Source organism: Salmo salar, chromosome ssa09 (genome assembly GCF_905237065.1).
Source record: "Salmo salar chromosome ssa09, Ssal_v3.1, whole genome shotgun sequence".
Taxonomy (NCBI): domain Eukaryota; kingdom Metazoa; phylum Chordata; class Actinopteri; order Salmoniformes; family Salmonidae; genus Salmo; species Salmo salar.
In genome coordinates this window covers 76977122-76994551 of record NC_059450.1, presented here as the reverse complement: position 1 = coordinate 76994551, position 17430 = coordinate 76977122, and the positions used below count along the sequence as shown (strand labels likewise).

At 41.8% G+C, this 17430-nt stretch overlaps 1 protein-coding gene across 1 annotated transcript in view; it reads right to left on the bottom strand.

The window, feature by feature from the left end:
• LOC106611928 (alpha-1A adrenergic receptor) overlaps positions 1-14462 on the bottom strand; it is a 32103-nt gene extending 17641 nt beyond the window's left edge. Inside the window, 1 exon segment of the mRNA XM_014212601.2 lies at positions 12942-14462. Within this exon segment, the coding sequence (XP_014068076.1) occupies positions 12942-13923 (982 nt within the window). The 5' untranslated portion in view covers positions 13924-14462.
• Between the last annotated feature and the right edge of the window lie 2968 nt (positions 14463-17430).

Genomic DNA, 17430 nt, shown 5'->3' with positions numbered 1-17430 from the left:
CAGGTCTGATAGAGCATGAATCCTACAGGTTGTATAGCTGTGTGTCTGACACACATAGAGATGAGCACTGACACCTGTGTACCCTTTCAGGAAGTGATTAACACTGGGCTACTGGTTGCCCACATCAGTGACCTTAATTAATGTGTGTGTGTGTGTGTGTGTGTGTGTGTGTGTGTGTGTGTGTGTGTGTGTGTGTGTGTGTGTGTGTGTGTGTGTGTGTGTGTGTGTGTGTGTGTGTGTGTCTGTGTGAATCAGAGAAGTGCGGGGGGCAGTCATAATCGACATCCATGTCTTCGGAGTGCATGTTGTAACGGTTTTGACTTCAGGGCCATCACAATGTGTGTGTGTGTGTGTGTGATGGAGCCTGTGTGTTTCTGCTCCTATCAGGCTACTATTACTGAGGGCCAGTCAGTTAAGCTCAGAAGAGCAGCAGGGGATTATTATTTAAAAAACGATAACCCATCCCTTAACCCCTCCATTTACAGACTATAGGATAGGGAGAATAGATAGGATAAGACTACAGGATTGTCATAATATACTGACGAGGAGTCGAGAAGAGGTAGACTATTCCATTGTATAGTGTGGCTATGTAAACAATATGGATGTACGTGGTCCACTGTTCCTACTGTATCTATGCTTGAATTCACAACTCTTGCAGCTCAGCTTAAATTAGCCCCTAAATTTAAACAGGGTTGTACTGTTAAGTAACATGATGCACTGTATCGTACTGGCCCCTAATAATCAGGATATTAGTCTCGTGGTTATCTGTTGATTGGTCTTAAATAAACAGTCCAGAGCTGTCCTCATTCTTACGCCCCCCTCCTCATCCCTCTCCAAAGAACCCTCAGGATCAACAGAACACAACTTCACAATGTTCTCAGGATGTTCCCAGATTTCTGTGCTTCTGTTATCTAATTAAATGTTCCTTGGAGCGGTAGGAGGAATCTCCTGCTGCTGTCCGACCTTGTTTAGTGACCAGTAACCTCATCTCGGATAGGAACGCATAATGTGTGTGTGTTTGTGTATGTGTGCGTGTGTGTATGTTTGTTTGTTTGTTTGTTTGTTTGTTTGTTTGTGGGTGTGTGTGTGTTTGTGCAGCAGCGGGGGGTTCTTAAGGCGCCCTCATATTAGGTTCGGTTTGCTCTTAGCAGAACTGCGGTAGGCAAAGCGAACGTCTGTGTCTCGAATACTCCCTTAAAAGACTTTAGCTTGAAAAACGGGAAAAAAGCGGCAATAATACTGTTTGTCCCTTTTGAGATGCAGTAGCAACAACATAGCCAGTTTACACTTCCTCAAAACAGTCTGAATTAATCTAAAATAATCCAAGAAATCTGTTAGAAATGTTTACAGAGGATGTTTGGTGCAGAATTCCTCAAGTGAAAAATTGACATGAACACTAGTCGTCTTTCATTGAATGTCAACAAACATCCATCATTCTCACTCCTACTAGGAATAGTAATGTCGACCAATCAGAGACAAATATTTTTTTCGCAAAACCTGCCGAACACCAAAACTAACAAAAATGTCACAAAATGTACTCATAATATATGCACAAACTTTTTCGACTGGGAAGCATGCGACAGGTTTAAGGCCAGGGCCTGTCAAAAAGCACATTTCCACATGGCTGCAGTAATTATAGTCGCACCGGTTGGCGCTCAATGTTAAATTAAAATCTCCTTATTATCATAGCTAAGCCAGTATGAAACCAATGTTGATGAAAATTCACAAATCAACTTGATTCGTCATGAACTGTCTGGCCGTTTACCGAGAACCACTATAACAGATTTTTGACAGGGTCGTTAGCATTAGGGTTGTCAGACAGTTTTTTGAGGGAGTTCTATTACGCTGGCCCGGGTTGAACCGAGCAATGGCCCATCACGCCATCGGGCGAAAATGGGGAGGGAGGAGGATCCTTCTCAAAACATGCAGTAATCTTTGCCAAACAGTAACAAGGCAGCATGGTGCATCGTCCAAAAACATATAACATCTCTATTCCTTAAAATAAATGTTTGAATTTTCAAACTAGTTTTCATTAGGAAGGCAGATAAAGCGTTTTTTATAAAAAACAATCACTTCTGCATCTGAAACAGAATCTTAGTCATCACTCCTGCTTGACTACACCAATTTCTTTTGAGCCAACTTCACCGTCGTTGGCCAGAGCTGGTTCACGCCCAGCAGGCAGCCCAGTTCAAAAAATAAATGCAATCACTTTTCACCCAGTAACCCGGGCCAAATAAAGGAACCCACTCACTGCTTGCTTGCACGACCTGTGCACTGTCAAAACATGCAAGAAAAGTGGTCAGAGACCTGGCCGGGTGGTGCCAGAATAACAACCTATCCCTCATCGTAACCAAGACTAAGGAGATGATTGTGGACTACAGGAAAAGAAGCACCGAGCTCATCCCCATTGTCATCGACGGGGCTGTAGTGGAGCAGGTTGAGAGCTTCAAATTCCTTGGTGTCCACATCAACAACAAACTAGAATGGTCCAAACACACCAAGACAGTCGTGAAGAGGGCACGACAAAGCCTTTTCCCCCTCAGGAAACTAAAAAGATTTGGCATGGGTCCTGAGATCTTCAAAAGGTTCTACAGCTGCAACATCGAGAGCATCCTGACAGGTTGCATCACTGCCTGGTACTGCAATTGCTCGGCCTCTGACCGCAAGGCACTTCAGAGGGTAGTGCGTACGGCCCAATACATCACTGGGGCAAAGCTGCCTACCATCCAGGACCTCTACACCAGGCGGTGTCAGAGGAAGGCCCTAAAAATGGTCAAAGACCCCAGCCACCCCAGTCATAGACTGTTCTCTCTACTACCGCATGGCAAGTGGTACCGGAGTGCCAAGTCTAGGACAAAAATGCTTCTCAACAGTTTTTACCCCCAAGCCATAAGACTTCTGAACAGGTAACCAATGGTTACCCGGACTATTTGCATTGTGTGCCCCCCCCCCCCCCCACCCTCTTTTACGCTGCTGCTACTCTCTGTTTATCTTATATGCATAGTCACTTTAACCATAAATCCATGTACATGCTACCTCAATTGGCCTGACCAACCAGCATAGTCACTTTAACCATACCTACATGTACATAGTACCTCAATAAGCCTGACTAACCGGTGTCTGTATATAGCCTTGCTACTCATATTTTCAAATGTATTTTTACTGTTATTTTATTTCTTTACTTACCCACACACACACACACACACACACACACACACACACACACACACACACACACACACACACACACACACACACACACACACACACACACACACACACACACACACACACACACCTTTTTTTCGCACTATTGGTTAGAGCCTGTAAGTAAGCATTTCACTGTAAGGTTTGATTTGATTTAAAAAAATAAATGCAATCACTTTTCACCCAGTAACCCGGGCCAAATAAAGGAACCCACTCACTGCTTGCGCGACCTGTGCACTGTCAAAACATGCAAGAAAAATAAACGTTCAATCAGTAATGAGTGAATGAACAACTAAAACAATTTTGGATTGAACGTGGCTCTCATCACCAGACTGTCCATTGAAATTGAGTGTCAAGTTGACTTACCTCTAACAGTGTTTGTAACGTGACGGTTAGCGTCATCGCCCTGGGATTTGAAAGTCCTGGGATATTTTGACAAAAAATGTAGTGTTTAGTTTTTGCCACCCCTGCTCTTCCCGACACACACACACGGTGTGGGCTTATTTTAATTTATTAGGTGTCTCTTAAAGGAGCCTTTGGGTTGGTTGGGCATCGTTGTTGAGTGGCAAGGGACGGAGTGGGACATGTACTTGTACTAGTGTGCATGTCTTGCTACTACAGAGGATAGAACGGTGGAGAGACCAGCTCTTAAACTCTCAAGTAAATTGTTGTTGGCCTCAACCGTCAGATGCACACCATCTCTACGGTACATCCCATGGACACACTGCTTAATGGCAGGGTGGCGGATTGTGGGCATGCACCTATCCCGTAGAAATGTGCAAACCTGCTGATTAATTTATCACCAGGCCATCTCTATGGGAATATTTCTGTCATTTGAGAAGCTAAGAAATTTGTCAAGCTGGCCAACGTGGATCTGACAAACAACTTCAGCACATACACATGTACACAGTAGACTAGCCTACATCACACACATCAGTAGCACTTATGTATGTTTTCATATTTATACTGCCATTTAAAAATGGGGGAATGCGTGCTCTTCTACTGGAGTTGGACAGCTGTGTACAGCATTACTAAGAGCATTTGCAGCTAAAGGATTAAGAGTGAGAAAGTTACAGACACACCAATATCATACCCCCAATACATGATAACCTTGTCTTGGATGTTCTACACCTGCATTGCGTGCTGTTTGGGGTTTTAGGCTGGGTTTCTGTACAGCACTTTGAGATATCAGCTGATGTAAGAAGGGCTATATAAATACATTTGATTTGATTTGATGTCTTGGAGGTGTGATATTTGTGCGTCTGTAACTTTCTCACTCATCGTTACTCACAATTCATTCCCACATGAATGTAGAAGTGTTTAAGAAACATTATATACTATTAATATCTATTGGGCACAAAATAATCTGAAACACAAAAAAAAACAGCAAAGGCATCCAACAAGTTTGTAGAGTCACAAGCTTGATGTAGTCATTGTGTGCAAGAAATATGGGACCAGATAATACACTTTTGACTACTTTAATACACATAAGTGAATTTGTCCCAATACTTTTGGTCCCCTAAAATGGGGGGACTATGTACAAAAAGTAATGTAATGTCTAAACGGTTCACCTGATATGGATGAAAATACCCTCAAGTAGCCCTAACGTCACAGCCAGCAATTTAAAATCCAATGTGCTGGAGTACATATAAAAAACAACAAAACATGTGTTACTGTCCCAATACTTTTGGAGCTCACTGTATGTATTCATAGAAGTGTTTTGTACTTGTCTAATGACTGTATTTTACAGGTGTTTCACAGCAGTTTGTCATTTGTCACAGTGTTTGTATCAGGAGTTTCCAAAATTGCTATTGATGAGCCACAGTGTTTTGTAGGCTTTTTTGTTTAACCTCTTCGCTATAGGGGGCAGTATTTTCACGTCCGGATGAAAAACGTACCCAAATTAAACGGCCTACTTATCGGGCCCAGAGTCAAATATATGCATATTATTAGTAGATTTGGATAGAAAACACACTGAAGTTTCTAAAACTGTTTGAATGGTGTCTGTGAGCATAACAGAACTCATATGGCAGGCAAAAACCTGAGGATATTCCAAGCAGGAAGTGGCCTTTTGATTCTTTATCAAAACTACAGTATCTGTGGGGTTACGTAGCACTTTCTAAGGCTTCCATTGGCTCTCTAAAGCCTTCAGAAAGTGGACTGAGGCGTCTCCTGTCTCTGGGCAGAGTATAGTAGCTCAGTTTATCAGTGGTCTGCCTGGTGACAAAGAGATTGGATATGCGCATTCACGAGACCACGCTGTTTTTTATATTCCTCTTTGAATGAATACACTATTGTCCGGTTGGAATATTATCGCTATTTTACGAGAAAAATACCATAAAAATAGATTTTAAACAGCGTTTGACATGCTTAAAAGTACGGTAATGGAACATTTTGAATTATTTTGTCTCGAATTGCGCTCGCGCATTACCCTTTGGATAGTGACCTGAACGCACGAACAAAACGGAGGTATTTGGACATAACTATGGATTATTTGGAACAAAACAACATTTATTGTGGAAGTAGCAGTCCTGGGAGTGCATTCTGATGAAGATCAGCAAAGGTAATAACATTTTTCTAATACTAATTCTGAGTTTAGTGTGCCCCGAAGTTGGCAGGTGTCAAAATAGCTAGCCGTGATGGCTGAGCTATGTACTCAGAATATTGCAAAATGTGCTTTTGCCGAAAAGCTATTTTAAAATCTGACATAGCGATTGCATAAAGGAGTTCTGTATCTATAATTCTTAAAATAATTGTTATGTATTTTGTCAACGTTTATGATGAGTAATTTAGTAAATTCACCGGAAGTTTTTGGTGGGAATACATTTTCTGAACATCACACGCCAATGTAAAAAGCTGTTTTTTTATATAAATATGAACTTGATTGAACAAAACATGCATGTATTGTATAACATAATGTCCTAGGAGTGTCATTTGATGAAGATCATCAAAGGTTAGTGCTTCATTTAGCTGTGTTTTGGGGTTTTGTGACATATATGCTTGCTTGGAAAATGGCTGTGTGATTATTTTTGGCTATGTCCTCTCCTAACATAATCTAATGTTTTGCTTTCGCTGTAAAGCCTTTTTGAAATTTGACAATATGGTTAGATTAACGAGAGTCTTATCTTTAAAATGGTGTAAAATAGTCGTATGTTTGAAAAATTGAAATTATTGCATTTTTGAGGTTTTTATATTTCGCGCCATGCTCTTCCATTGGATATTGGCGAGGCGTTCCGCTAGTGGAACCCCTAGATGTAAGAAGTTAATTAAGCCTGCCACACCTGTTCATCAAGACCTCAGCTGTTCATCAAGACCTCAGCTGTTCATCAAGACCTCAGCAGTTCATCGAGACCTCAGCAGTTTATCGAGACCTCAGCAGTTTATCGAGACCTCAGCAGTTCATCGAGACCTCAGCTATTCATCGAGACCTCAGCTATTCATCGAGACCTCAGCTATTCATCGAGACCTCAGCTATTCATCGAGACCTCAGCTGGTCATCGAGACCTCAGCTGTTCATCGAGACCTCAGCTGTTCATCGAGACCTCAGCTGTTCATCGAGACCTCAGCTGTTCATCGAGACCTCAGCTGTTCATCGAGACCTCAGCTGTTCATCGAGACCTCAGCTGTTCATCGAGACCTCAGCTGGTCATCGAAACCTCAGCTGGTCATCGAAACCTCAGCTGTTCATCGAAACCTCAGCTGGTCATCGGTACCTCAGCTGGTCATCGGTACCTCAGCTGGTCATCGGTACCTCAGCTGGTCATCGGTACCTCAGCTATTCATCGAGGCCTCAGCTGTTCATCGAGACCTCAGCTGGTCATCAAAACCTCAGCTGGTCATCGAGACCTCAGCTATTCATCGAGACCTCAGCTGTTCATCGAGACCTCAGCTGTTCATCGAGACCTCAGCTGGTCATCGAGACCTCAGCTGGTCATCGAGACCTCAGCTGGTCATCGAGACCTCAGCTGGTCATCGAGACCTCAGCTATTCATCGAGACCTCAGCTATTCATCGAGACCTCAGCTGGTCATCGAAACCTCAGCTGTTCATCGAGACCTCAGCTGGTCATCGAGACCTCAGCTGTTCATCGAGACCTCAGCTATTCATCGAGACCTCAGCTATTCATCGAGACCTCAGCTATTCATCGAGACCTCAGCTGGTCATCGAGACCTCAGCTGTTCATCGTGATCTCAGCTGTTCATCAAGACCTCAGCTATTCATCGAGACCTCAGCTGTTCATCAAGACCTTTAATAGTAGAATCAGGTGTGGTAAAACTGGGCTTGAACAAGAAAGTCTGCATAACCCTGTAGCTCTTCAAAAGCAATTATGGCCATCCCTGAATTGTATGTACAAAGTTGACTAAATCTGATGAATGTACGTTTTACTATACATTTTCTGTTTTGTAATAATTCACTTTTGTTTACAGGTAATGTAGTACTAGGCATTTCTTCAGTCAATTCAAATCAAATCAAATCAAATTGTATTTGTCACATGCACCGAATACAACCGTTGTAGACCTTACAGTGAAATGCTTACTTACAAGCCCTTAAGTAAACTATAAGGTACATTTTCATGTAAATAGCTAATGGGTACATGTTGATTATTTGTGTATTTTCCAGGAGCATGCTTGATTATCTTAAGAGAGATCAGAGAAAAGTTTACCAGTTTACTCCATATTGGCTTAAATGGGTTTCTGGTTTTTGCTTCCCTCTGGAAAATCAGCTGTTAATATTAAATAAACACTAACAACTACATTATTTCTATTGCCATTTCTGATTATTGTTTACTTTTACTTAACTTTTATTTCTGTGTTATGTTGTATTATAACGTTGTATAATAATGTTGCATGTAAAACCATGGAAACTCAAAACAATAAACAAGGTTTTAAGTGAGAAGTAGGCATTTGTCTGAAGCTGAAAAAGAAAGGAAATTCACATGAGCACCACAATGCGTACTTCACCCATGCTTTACCAAGGTTTTCCTGCACTAAGCTTTGACCTACTACAGTAGCTATGTTGGTCTATTGTACTTCAAACAATGTGTAGGCAGGTTGCTTAAGATTCAAACCTTCTCAAACAGCCTAATTCATTCTCTTCAGAGGGATAATGGACTTTACAGTATCCTGCTGTTCAAATAATATATATATATTATTTATATATATTATTTCAACAGCAGGACACTGTAAAGTCCATTATCCTGTGACATTTGTGGTGGTCGTAGAGCAAAATGGAGAACAACACAGTGTTTGTGTGTCACATTCTGACCAGTAAAGGGGTTACTTGTTATTGTAGTTTGGTCAGGACGTGGCAGGGGGGTATTTGTTTTATGTGGTTCGGGGTGTATGTTTATGTAGAGAGTGTTTGGTTAGTATTCTCCAGGGTTTTTGGGCTATGTTCTATGTTAGTATATTTCTATGTTCTAGTCTAGTCTTTTTAGTTCTATGTTTAGTTTATTGATTTGGCCTTCAATTGGAGGGAGCTGTTCCTCGTTGCCTCTGATTGAAGGTCCTATATAGAGGGGTGTGTTTTATTTGGGTTTTGTGGGAAGTTGTGATTGCATAGCTGTGTTTAGCCTGTTATCTATCTCGTTCGTTCGTTCGTTCGTTCGTTCGTTCGTTCGTTCGTTCGTTCGTTCGTTCGTTCGTTTGTTCGTATTCGTGGTTTCCTTAAGCGGTCACAATAAATATATAATGAGCACTCAACCTGCTGCGCTTTGGTCCACTTACTACGACGACCGTTACATTGTGAGAGTCTTATCTTTCCAGTGGTCATATTAGGCCAAACCGTTCGGATGCTACAGGCATTTTAGTGAGAAGACAGATTTTTCATGGTCTGACACACATCGCTGTAGCTCGACCACCTTCCACCACAGACGCGGAAGGCCGACATAGGTGGATGGTGTGGATTCAGACATAGCCCATGCAGATATATCTAGCTTAAACTGACGGATTTTGATGGGGATTTTTTAAGTTATGTTACTTAGATTGACGCACAGTTGTTACATAGTCATTTGAAAGAGGTATTGAACTGTCCATTGATCAGCACAGCAATTGATAAAACAGGACCATGTTTGACAAATTGTTTTGAGCTTATGTCAATATTACACAGGTAAACTAACGGTTACTTAAATCAGGTTTGAATACATGCTCTATAGACCACTATATCTAAACTCAGCAAAAAAAGAAACATCCTCTCACTGTCAACTGCATTTATTCTCAGCAAACTTAACGTGTAAATATTTGTATGAACATAACAAGATTCAGCAACTGAGACATAATCTGAACAAGTTCCACAGACATGTGACTAACAGAAATTTAATAATGTGTCCCTGAACAAAGGGGGGGGTCCAAATCAAAAGTAACAGTCAGTATCTGGTGTGGCCACCAGCTGCGTTAAGTACTGCAGTGAATCTCCTTCTCATGGACTGCACAAGATTTGCCAGTTCTTGCTGTGAGATGTTACCCCACTCTTCCACCAAGGCTCAATGAGATTGAGATTCGGGCCCTTCTCTGGCCATGGCAAAACACTGACATTCCTGTCTTGCAGGAAATCATGCACAGAACGAGCAATATGGCTGGTGGCATTGTCATGCTGGAGGGTCATGTCAGGATGAGCGTGCAGGAAGGGTACCACATGAGGGAGGAGGATGTCTTCCTTGTAACGCACAGCGTTGAGATTGACTGCAATGACAACAAGCTCAGTCCGATGATGCTGTGACACACTACCCCAGACCATGATGGACCCTCCACCTCCAAATCCATCCCACTCCAGAGTACAGGCCTCGGTGTAACGCTCATTCCTTAGATGATAAACGCCTCTGGTGAGACAAAACCACTACTTGTCAGTGAAGAGCACCTTTTGCCAGTCCTGTCGGTCCAGCGACGGTGGGTTTGTGCTCATAGGCAATGTTGTTGCCGGTGATGTCTGGTGAGGACGTGCCTTACAACAAGCCTACAAGCCCTCAGTCCAGCCTCTGTCAGCCTATTGCGGACAGTCTGAGCACTGATGGAGGGATTGTGCATTCCTGGTGTAACTCGGGCAGTTGTTGTTGCCATCCTGTACCTGTACCGCAGGTGTGATGTTCGGATGTACCGATCCTGTGCAGGTGTTGTTACATGTGGTCTGCCACTGCGAGGACGATCAGCTGTCCATCCTGTCTCCCTGTAGCGCTGTCTTAGGCGTCTCACAGTACGGACATTGCAATTTATTGCCCTGGCCACATCTGCAGTCCTCATGCCTCCTTGCAGCATGCCTAAGGCGCGTTCACGCAGATGAGCAGGGACAATGGTCATCTTTCTTTTGGTGTTTTTCAGAGTCAGTAGAAAGGCCTCTTTAGTGTCCTAAGTCTTCACAACTGTGACCTTAATTGCCTAGCGTCTGTAAGCTGTTAGTGTCTTAACAACTGTTCCAATTCCACAGGTGCATGTTCATTCGTTGTTTATGGTTAATTGAACAAGCATGGGAAACAGTGTTTAAACCCTTTACAATGAATATCAGTGAAGTTATTTGGATTTTTATACGAGTTTATATGAGTGACTGTGTTGAACACACCAACCCCTGTTGTTATGTTGGGTACACACTGACCAACAAATGTGTCATGAAATATATTTATTTTTCAATGACATGTATTGTTAAAATAAAGGTTTATGGAAATACAGGCAGGTACCACATTACTACAAGACAAAATAGCTAAAACAAGCCTGTTGGTCTTTAAGTCTATAAGTATAAAAGTAAAGCTTGCTTTCGTATAATTAAACAAAGCTTGTAAAGGTAGTGGAAGGAGCTAATGTCTTAGTGTAAGCTGGGAAGAATGCAATACATTACCTTGTATGAGGTACACATCACGTTACTGTGGGAGCACCTCCTCTAAGAGAATGAATTAGGCTGTTTGAGAAGTTTTGAATTGTAAGCAACCTGCCTACACATTGTTCGAAGTACCATAGACCAACAGAGCTACTGTAGTAGGTCAAAGCTGTGTGCTGGAAAACCTTGGTAAAGCATGGGTGGAGTACGCATTGTGGTGCTCATGTGAATGTCCTTTCTTTTTAGGCTTCAGACCAATTCCTACTTCTCACTTAAAACATATTTTTTTGTTTTAATTAACTAATAGTTCCAGTCGAAGCTAGGACTGCAGACTCCTAATAAGTGCACTACGGATAAGTACTTCCTGATAAGCACAAACTCGTTCACAATTCAAGTGCTCTACATTATTTCTAATGACTGGAGATCTGCATGCTCTGGTTTAGTGCATGCATTCACAACTGTCCCAAGCCAATCCACAGTGGTGGAAAAAGTACTCAACTGTCACACTTGAGTAAAAGTAAAGATACCTTAATAGAAAATTACCCAAATAAAAGTGAAAGTCACCCAGTAATATACTAATTGAATAAAGGTCTAAAAGTATCTGGTTTTAAATTGACTTAAGTTCAGTTGTGGAAAAAGTACTCAATTGTCATAATGTTACTGGAGTAAAAGTATAAAGTAAAAGCTATACATCAAATTCCTTATACTAAGCAAACCTTTTGACGGTAAAAACTTTAGTTTTTTTGTTTTTACAGTCAAGACACCCAGGGGCACACTTCAACACTCAGACATAATTTAGAAACACAGTATATGTGTTTAGTGAGTGCGCCAGATCAGAGGCAGAAGTGATGACAACACGTTATATTGATAGGTGTGTGATTTGGGCCATATTGCTGTCCTGTCTGAGCATTCGAAATGTAACAAATACTCTTGGGTGTAAGGGGAAATTTATGGGAGTAAAAATAACATACATTTATTTTCTTTAGGAATGTAGTGTAGTAAAAGTAAAAGTTGTTAAAAATATAAATAATAAAGTAAAGTACAGACACCCCAAAAAAAAATCTTAAAATATTTTGACTTACTTTACACGACTGCCAATGCATGTATCAGGAGTTTTAGTGATTGACTGCATCTGGTTTATTAGGGGTTATAATAGATAGCTGACACAGTACATTACCATACTGGAACTGACCTCTTAGAGATAGAGGCACAGAGAAGGGGAAGGACAGAGCAGAGGTCTCCCTGAAAACAACAGCAGTAAATAATGATGAACGTTTTCCTCGTCTATCTGCACTGCTCTGTCCACTAACCCCTACCGGCCCCCACTGGCCCCCCTAGACTCCCCTTAACTCCTACCGGCCCCCCACTGGCCCCTCTAGACTTCACTAGCCCCTGTGTCCCAAAAAGCACCCAATCCCATTAGTACAATACTTTTGACCAGGGTCCATAGGGCTTTGGTCAAAGCAGTCCATTATAGGGAATAGGGTGTCATTTGGGACGCAGACATCATGCTGATAAATCATGTCAGTAAATTAATGGATGGATATTATCATATAGGCCATGGTCAGTGCCAACTTTCTGGAGATGGGATTTATGGAACAGTTCTCTCTGAATGGGACCCAAGGGCCACATAGATTTACTTCCAGATATTAAAGAAAAATCTTCTCAGCCACTTTTCAGTAGTTTGCTTGCGAAATGTAATATGGCACCAAAATATATATAAATGTACCATAATATTTTTGTATGTGTATTATCACATATTGAGGGTTATTTTAATTGCAGGCTATAGTATCATATGATTATTATCATTGTTTCATTCAACTGCTGGACTGCTGTGTCAAATAACCATATTGATCAAGATAGTTTTCTGTAGAAGGTGTACTTGGATATTAGTTTGGAAAAGGGTCAATATATATGGAAAAATATACCTACCAATGGGTAAGGCTAGGAAGAACGGCAGCCAGCAAAGCGTAAACATGCCAACCACGACCCCCAAAGTTTTTGCTGCTTTCTTCTCCCGGGAGAATTTCAGAAGTTTCACTGCCAGGGAGCTCCTCGCCTGGGTTGCGCGGCCCTTGCTGGTGCCACCGCCTGTGTCATCATGCATCTGGGATCCCCTGTGGATTCTGAGCGTGAGCTCACTCGTATTCATCCTCTCCCTCATCACCCCAGCCTCCAAGTTCTTGGTGGTCCGTTTGGCGACTACATAAACCCTAAAATACATGGACAAGATAACAACCAGCGGTATATAGAAGGACCCGAGGGAGGAAAAGAGTGCGTAAAACGGTTCCTCTGTGATGAGGCACACCGTGTCGTCCACTGATGGTGGCTGCTTCCACCCAAGGAGGGGTCCAATGGAGATGACCACCGAGAGCACCCACACCCCGAGCATGGCCAGAAGTGCCCGCTTCTCAGTCACTATGCTCAGGTACTGCAGCGGGTGGCTCACCCCGATGTAACGGTCGATTGAAATGACGCACAGGCTCATAATGGACGCGGTGCAGCACAGAACATCCACCGCCGCCCAGATGTCACAGAAGACCCTGCCGAACACCCAGTAGTTGAGGATCTCCAGGGTGGCAGACACCGGCAGCACGGTGGTGCCCAGCAGCAGGTCGGCAATTGCCAGGTTGATTATGAAGTAGTTGGTCGGAGTCCGCAGGTGCCTGTTGGTCACCACCGCCAGGATGACAAGGATGTTGCCCACGATGGCAAACACGATGAAAGCCCCCAGGACCAAGCCGAGCAGGATGGCACGGGTAAGATCCACTTCATCGATCTGCGTCCCGTTGCCAGTGGCGTTTGTGGAGTTGACAGGCGACTCTGACAACCACGGTATCCCCACTTTCCCACCCTGAAATTCCAATAAGGAACCATTTCCCCATAAGTTGGCATCGTTAGTGCTCAGATTCATTTTGACTAAAGAGATCCTCCATAGCAGGTTTCTAATCACCTGGAGATGTAGCAAAATAAAACGAGCAACACCATCCCAAAATAAACCTGCTCGAACAAGTGTTGTTAGGCTACATGATTAATGGAGAGGTTATCAAGGATTAAAATTTAAATTTCCCAACCGGTGCATTTTCTTAACGTCCCACTCAGTTACAAAACCAATTGGTTGAAATTGTATCATAAAGGTCTTGTCACATCAGTCCAATTGCAGTGCAGTTGTCTCGCTCTGTCTTCTCTGGGAACTGTTTGCATGAAAAGTATCGAGCAGTCCCCCTGTGCCTCCTGTCAAACCTCACTGCTCCGCGCGCTTCACTGTATGTGCTTCAGCAGCTCTCTCAATGCAGCTTGACTGTATGAATTGGTAGATAGATATACAGCCGAACAGAAGAGACGTACTGTATATGACGAATATTAGGCCTACGCAGTAGCCCAAGAATAACTGCACTAGGAAAATGTCTGTGGCAGCACAGAAAACGCATGGATTTCTGTGTTGTTTTTGTGGTGAGGTCTATGCATGCAACTTTTTCATGAGTTGGGCGGGGAGTGGACTAGTGGCTGTGCTGTCATTGATGTATTTTTTCAGATGAGTAGATTAGATTGTTGTTTTGGGAGCTTAGTCTATAGGCTACTATGTTATGCAGGATGTGGGCAGGGGTTCAAGTGGGATTTTCTGGTGGAAAATACGATTTGATTGGAGGGCTAAACTAAAATCAAACAATTGTGCCTTTATGTTCATAACGGGTTTCAATGAGAGCTGATGCTGCTATGCAATGAATTCCTTAAAAAAAATAGTTTCTCCAACAAATCACTCACGACATTATCATGACCACACATTTTATGTGAGGAATAGCTGTCTGATCTAAACATGGAATGGTTCAAATTTGGCTTGGGATTTGTATATGTTTTCAGAAGGAATTATTCCCTCAATCTCTCTATCCACCATGAAACTCCACAATATTTAGGTAATATGAACAATGTTCAGAAATAAATAATCGAAAAGTCTATCACTACATATCTTAAACTGGATTTTGGAGGTGGGCTTTAGCACATTATACTCTGGGCATCACACCAGGTTGAGTATCTTGGGCATTGAAAACATTGAAGGTTTTTCTTGTCTTGATCGGTCATTTAGTTCAAATGGAATGGAGGCTTAAAGGGAATCAAAAAGGTGAACAAGCACATGGCTGAATTTTGCCTGTTTTTACCCATAGAATAATATCAGTAAGCAATGCATAGCTGTTAATATTTCTTTCCCTGTCAAGACAGACTAATATCTTATCATTAAGATTCAGGTGAATATATTTTTCCCACAGTCGCTGTAAAAAAACAACCCCTCCAAAAATGACTTCAACTAGTCACATGTAAATTGTCTTTCACATGTCTTTCCATTTGAAAAATACTACATTTGTTGAACCCAAATGTATGATTCAATACTATTATTTGTTTTGTTATTGATTATTACCAAACCTATTTGTCAAGTTGCAACCTACCTTCAACACTTACTTTTCCCCTTTGGTTAAATCTAATAAATATCAAATAAAACAAATATTTAATGTAAATACAACCCATTGTTTTTATCCCGTTGGAATTACCTAATCACATTTCTTCAATTGAGTTACTATGAATGAAATAAATCCCCTGGAAATCAAGTTATTGGTTCAATAACTTGAAATAATGTTTTCAAACATATTCTTTACACAAGTCTGTCATATGTAGTAGACACAATATATAAACCTACCCTTCCCTTTAATAGTACATGCATTTACATTATGTAACTAAAATTACATTTGGTGGCAGTGTGTCAGTTTAAGTTTGAATAACAAATGTAAAAGACCACATTAACTGGAGTCACATTCATTCTCAAGGGTGGGCAAAAAAAACCAAGCAGAAAGCCACGTCATCAATAAGCCACTCCTCCATCTCTTCTGATAGGCTCCCACCGCTACATGCAATGCACATGCGCGTAAGGTATTGAAAGCAATTTTAAAGCTTTCGTTCAATTAAAAAAATCATATTTTATCAGACAAATTGAATAATAGGTTGAATGAACCTGAATCGTAATTTTTACTCATTCCAATCAGTATAAGCACTCCAAATAAACAACAGTGTAGTCCCACTTTTCACAGTGTAGACTCTAAGGTGGTCGACTGGAAGGGATAGTTCATGCATTTGCAGAACAATTTATGTTCTTGTCCAATTTTTGCCGATCAAGCGTTTCAATTACTGCTTTGGCACAGACCGGATTTCTTTTGTAGGATAATTACGCAGCCGTACATATTAAATACTACTGTACTGTCTCTACTGTATACTGCAGCTTCCCTTTATACTGTCCCTGCCTGGAACCTAAACTACCTTGTGTATATATAGAAATAACATTCCTACACTACGCAGCATGCATTGGTGATGGATTGAGGTGTTTTTATAGGCTTATGTAGTGGAAGCAAATAAAAGTCCTAATAATAGCAATTTTTTCTGTAGCTTGTTTGCAAATACTCTGGGTTGCATATCACCTTTGAGTTCTTCTTCACCACACCTGTTTCCAATAGGGGTTCAGAGCAGTTTGGTCATTGTAATGCCACACCACATTCATTCATATTATTCTCTGTGTTCCGGTCCAGCACGGGCAACAAGTCCATATAACAAGGGATTACTAATGTTAACATTGTCAGGGGTTGACCTGCAAACCACAAAGTGAATTATTTTGTAAAGCATGAAGTTGGTATTCAGGTGTCTAGGTCCGGAGGCTTTCAACGCTTTCAGGACTGATGCTTATGTCAACGTAGTCTGAGGCATGTGATGCCAGTCTTTCCGATTGAGACATTGTTCATTACACAGGAGATGGGGGGCAGGGCAAAGCCGCATTACGGACCTCTTCATGCATATTATTGCTAGTGATTAGCAAGGCACCAAGGCTAACTGAAAGGCTACTCTGATGGTGGACCTGGCTAAGGCTGTCAGTCAGTCTGGAAACACTTTGAGCTGAATTCATAACACAAGAACCTTAATGACCTGTTCTGTCATTGCGCCTGGAGTTAGATGTGTTGATGTTTACATCCTGATGAATGGCACATGGCAGAGAAGCTAATATGGCTTACCCCACACGCATCCCACGTCCAGTCCAATATACAGTACATAGATCGCATTTGTACCACTCAGTGCTCCATTCAGTCTCCAGATGTCTGATTCTGTATAGAGAGTCTGTCCCTGCCCATATATGTTTCATCTGTAGAAAAATAACTAAGGAGACCACTTTGTTTAGCTGCATGTGAGACTTGTTTCAATTATATGATTTTGACACCACAGCAAAACAAGCCCTCACTCATAACCAATGAAGAGGCCAAAATGCTCTCTCTCTCTCTCTCTCTCTCAGAACCTTTGCAGATAATTGAGTTTCAAAGGAGTTTTCCTATAAAGACCGCATTTCTAAAATCCTACTCTTATTGTCAGCCAGCACACCGTAAATCCATGA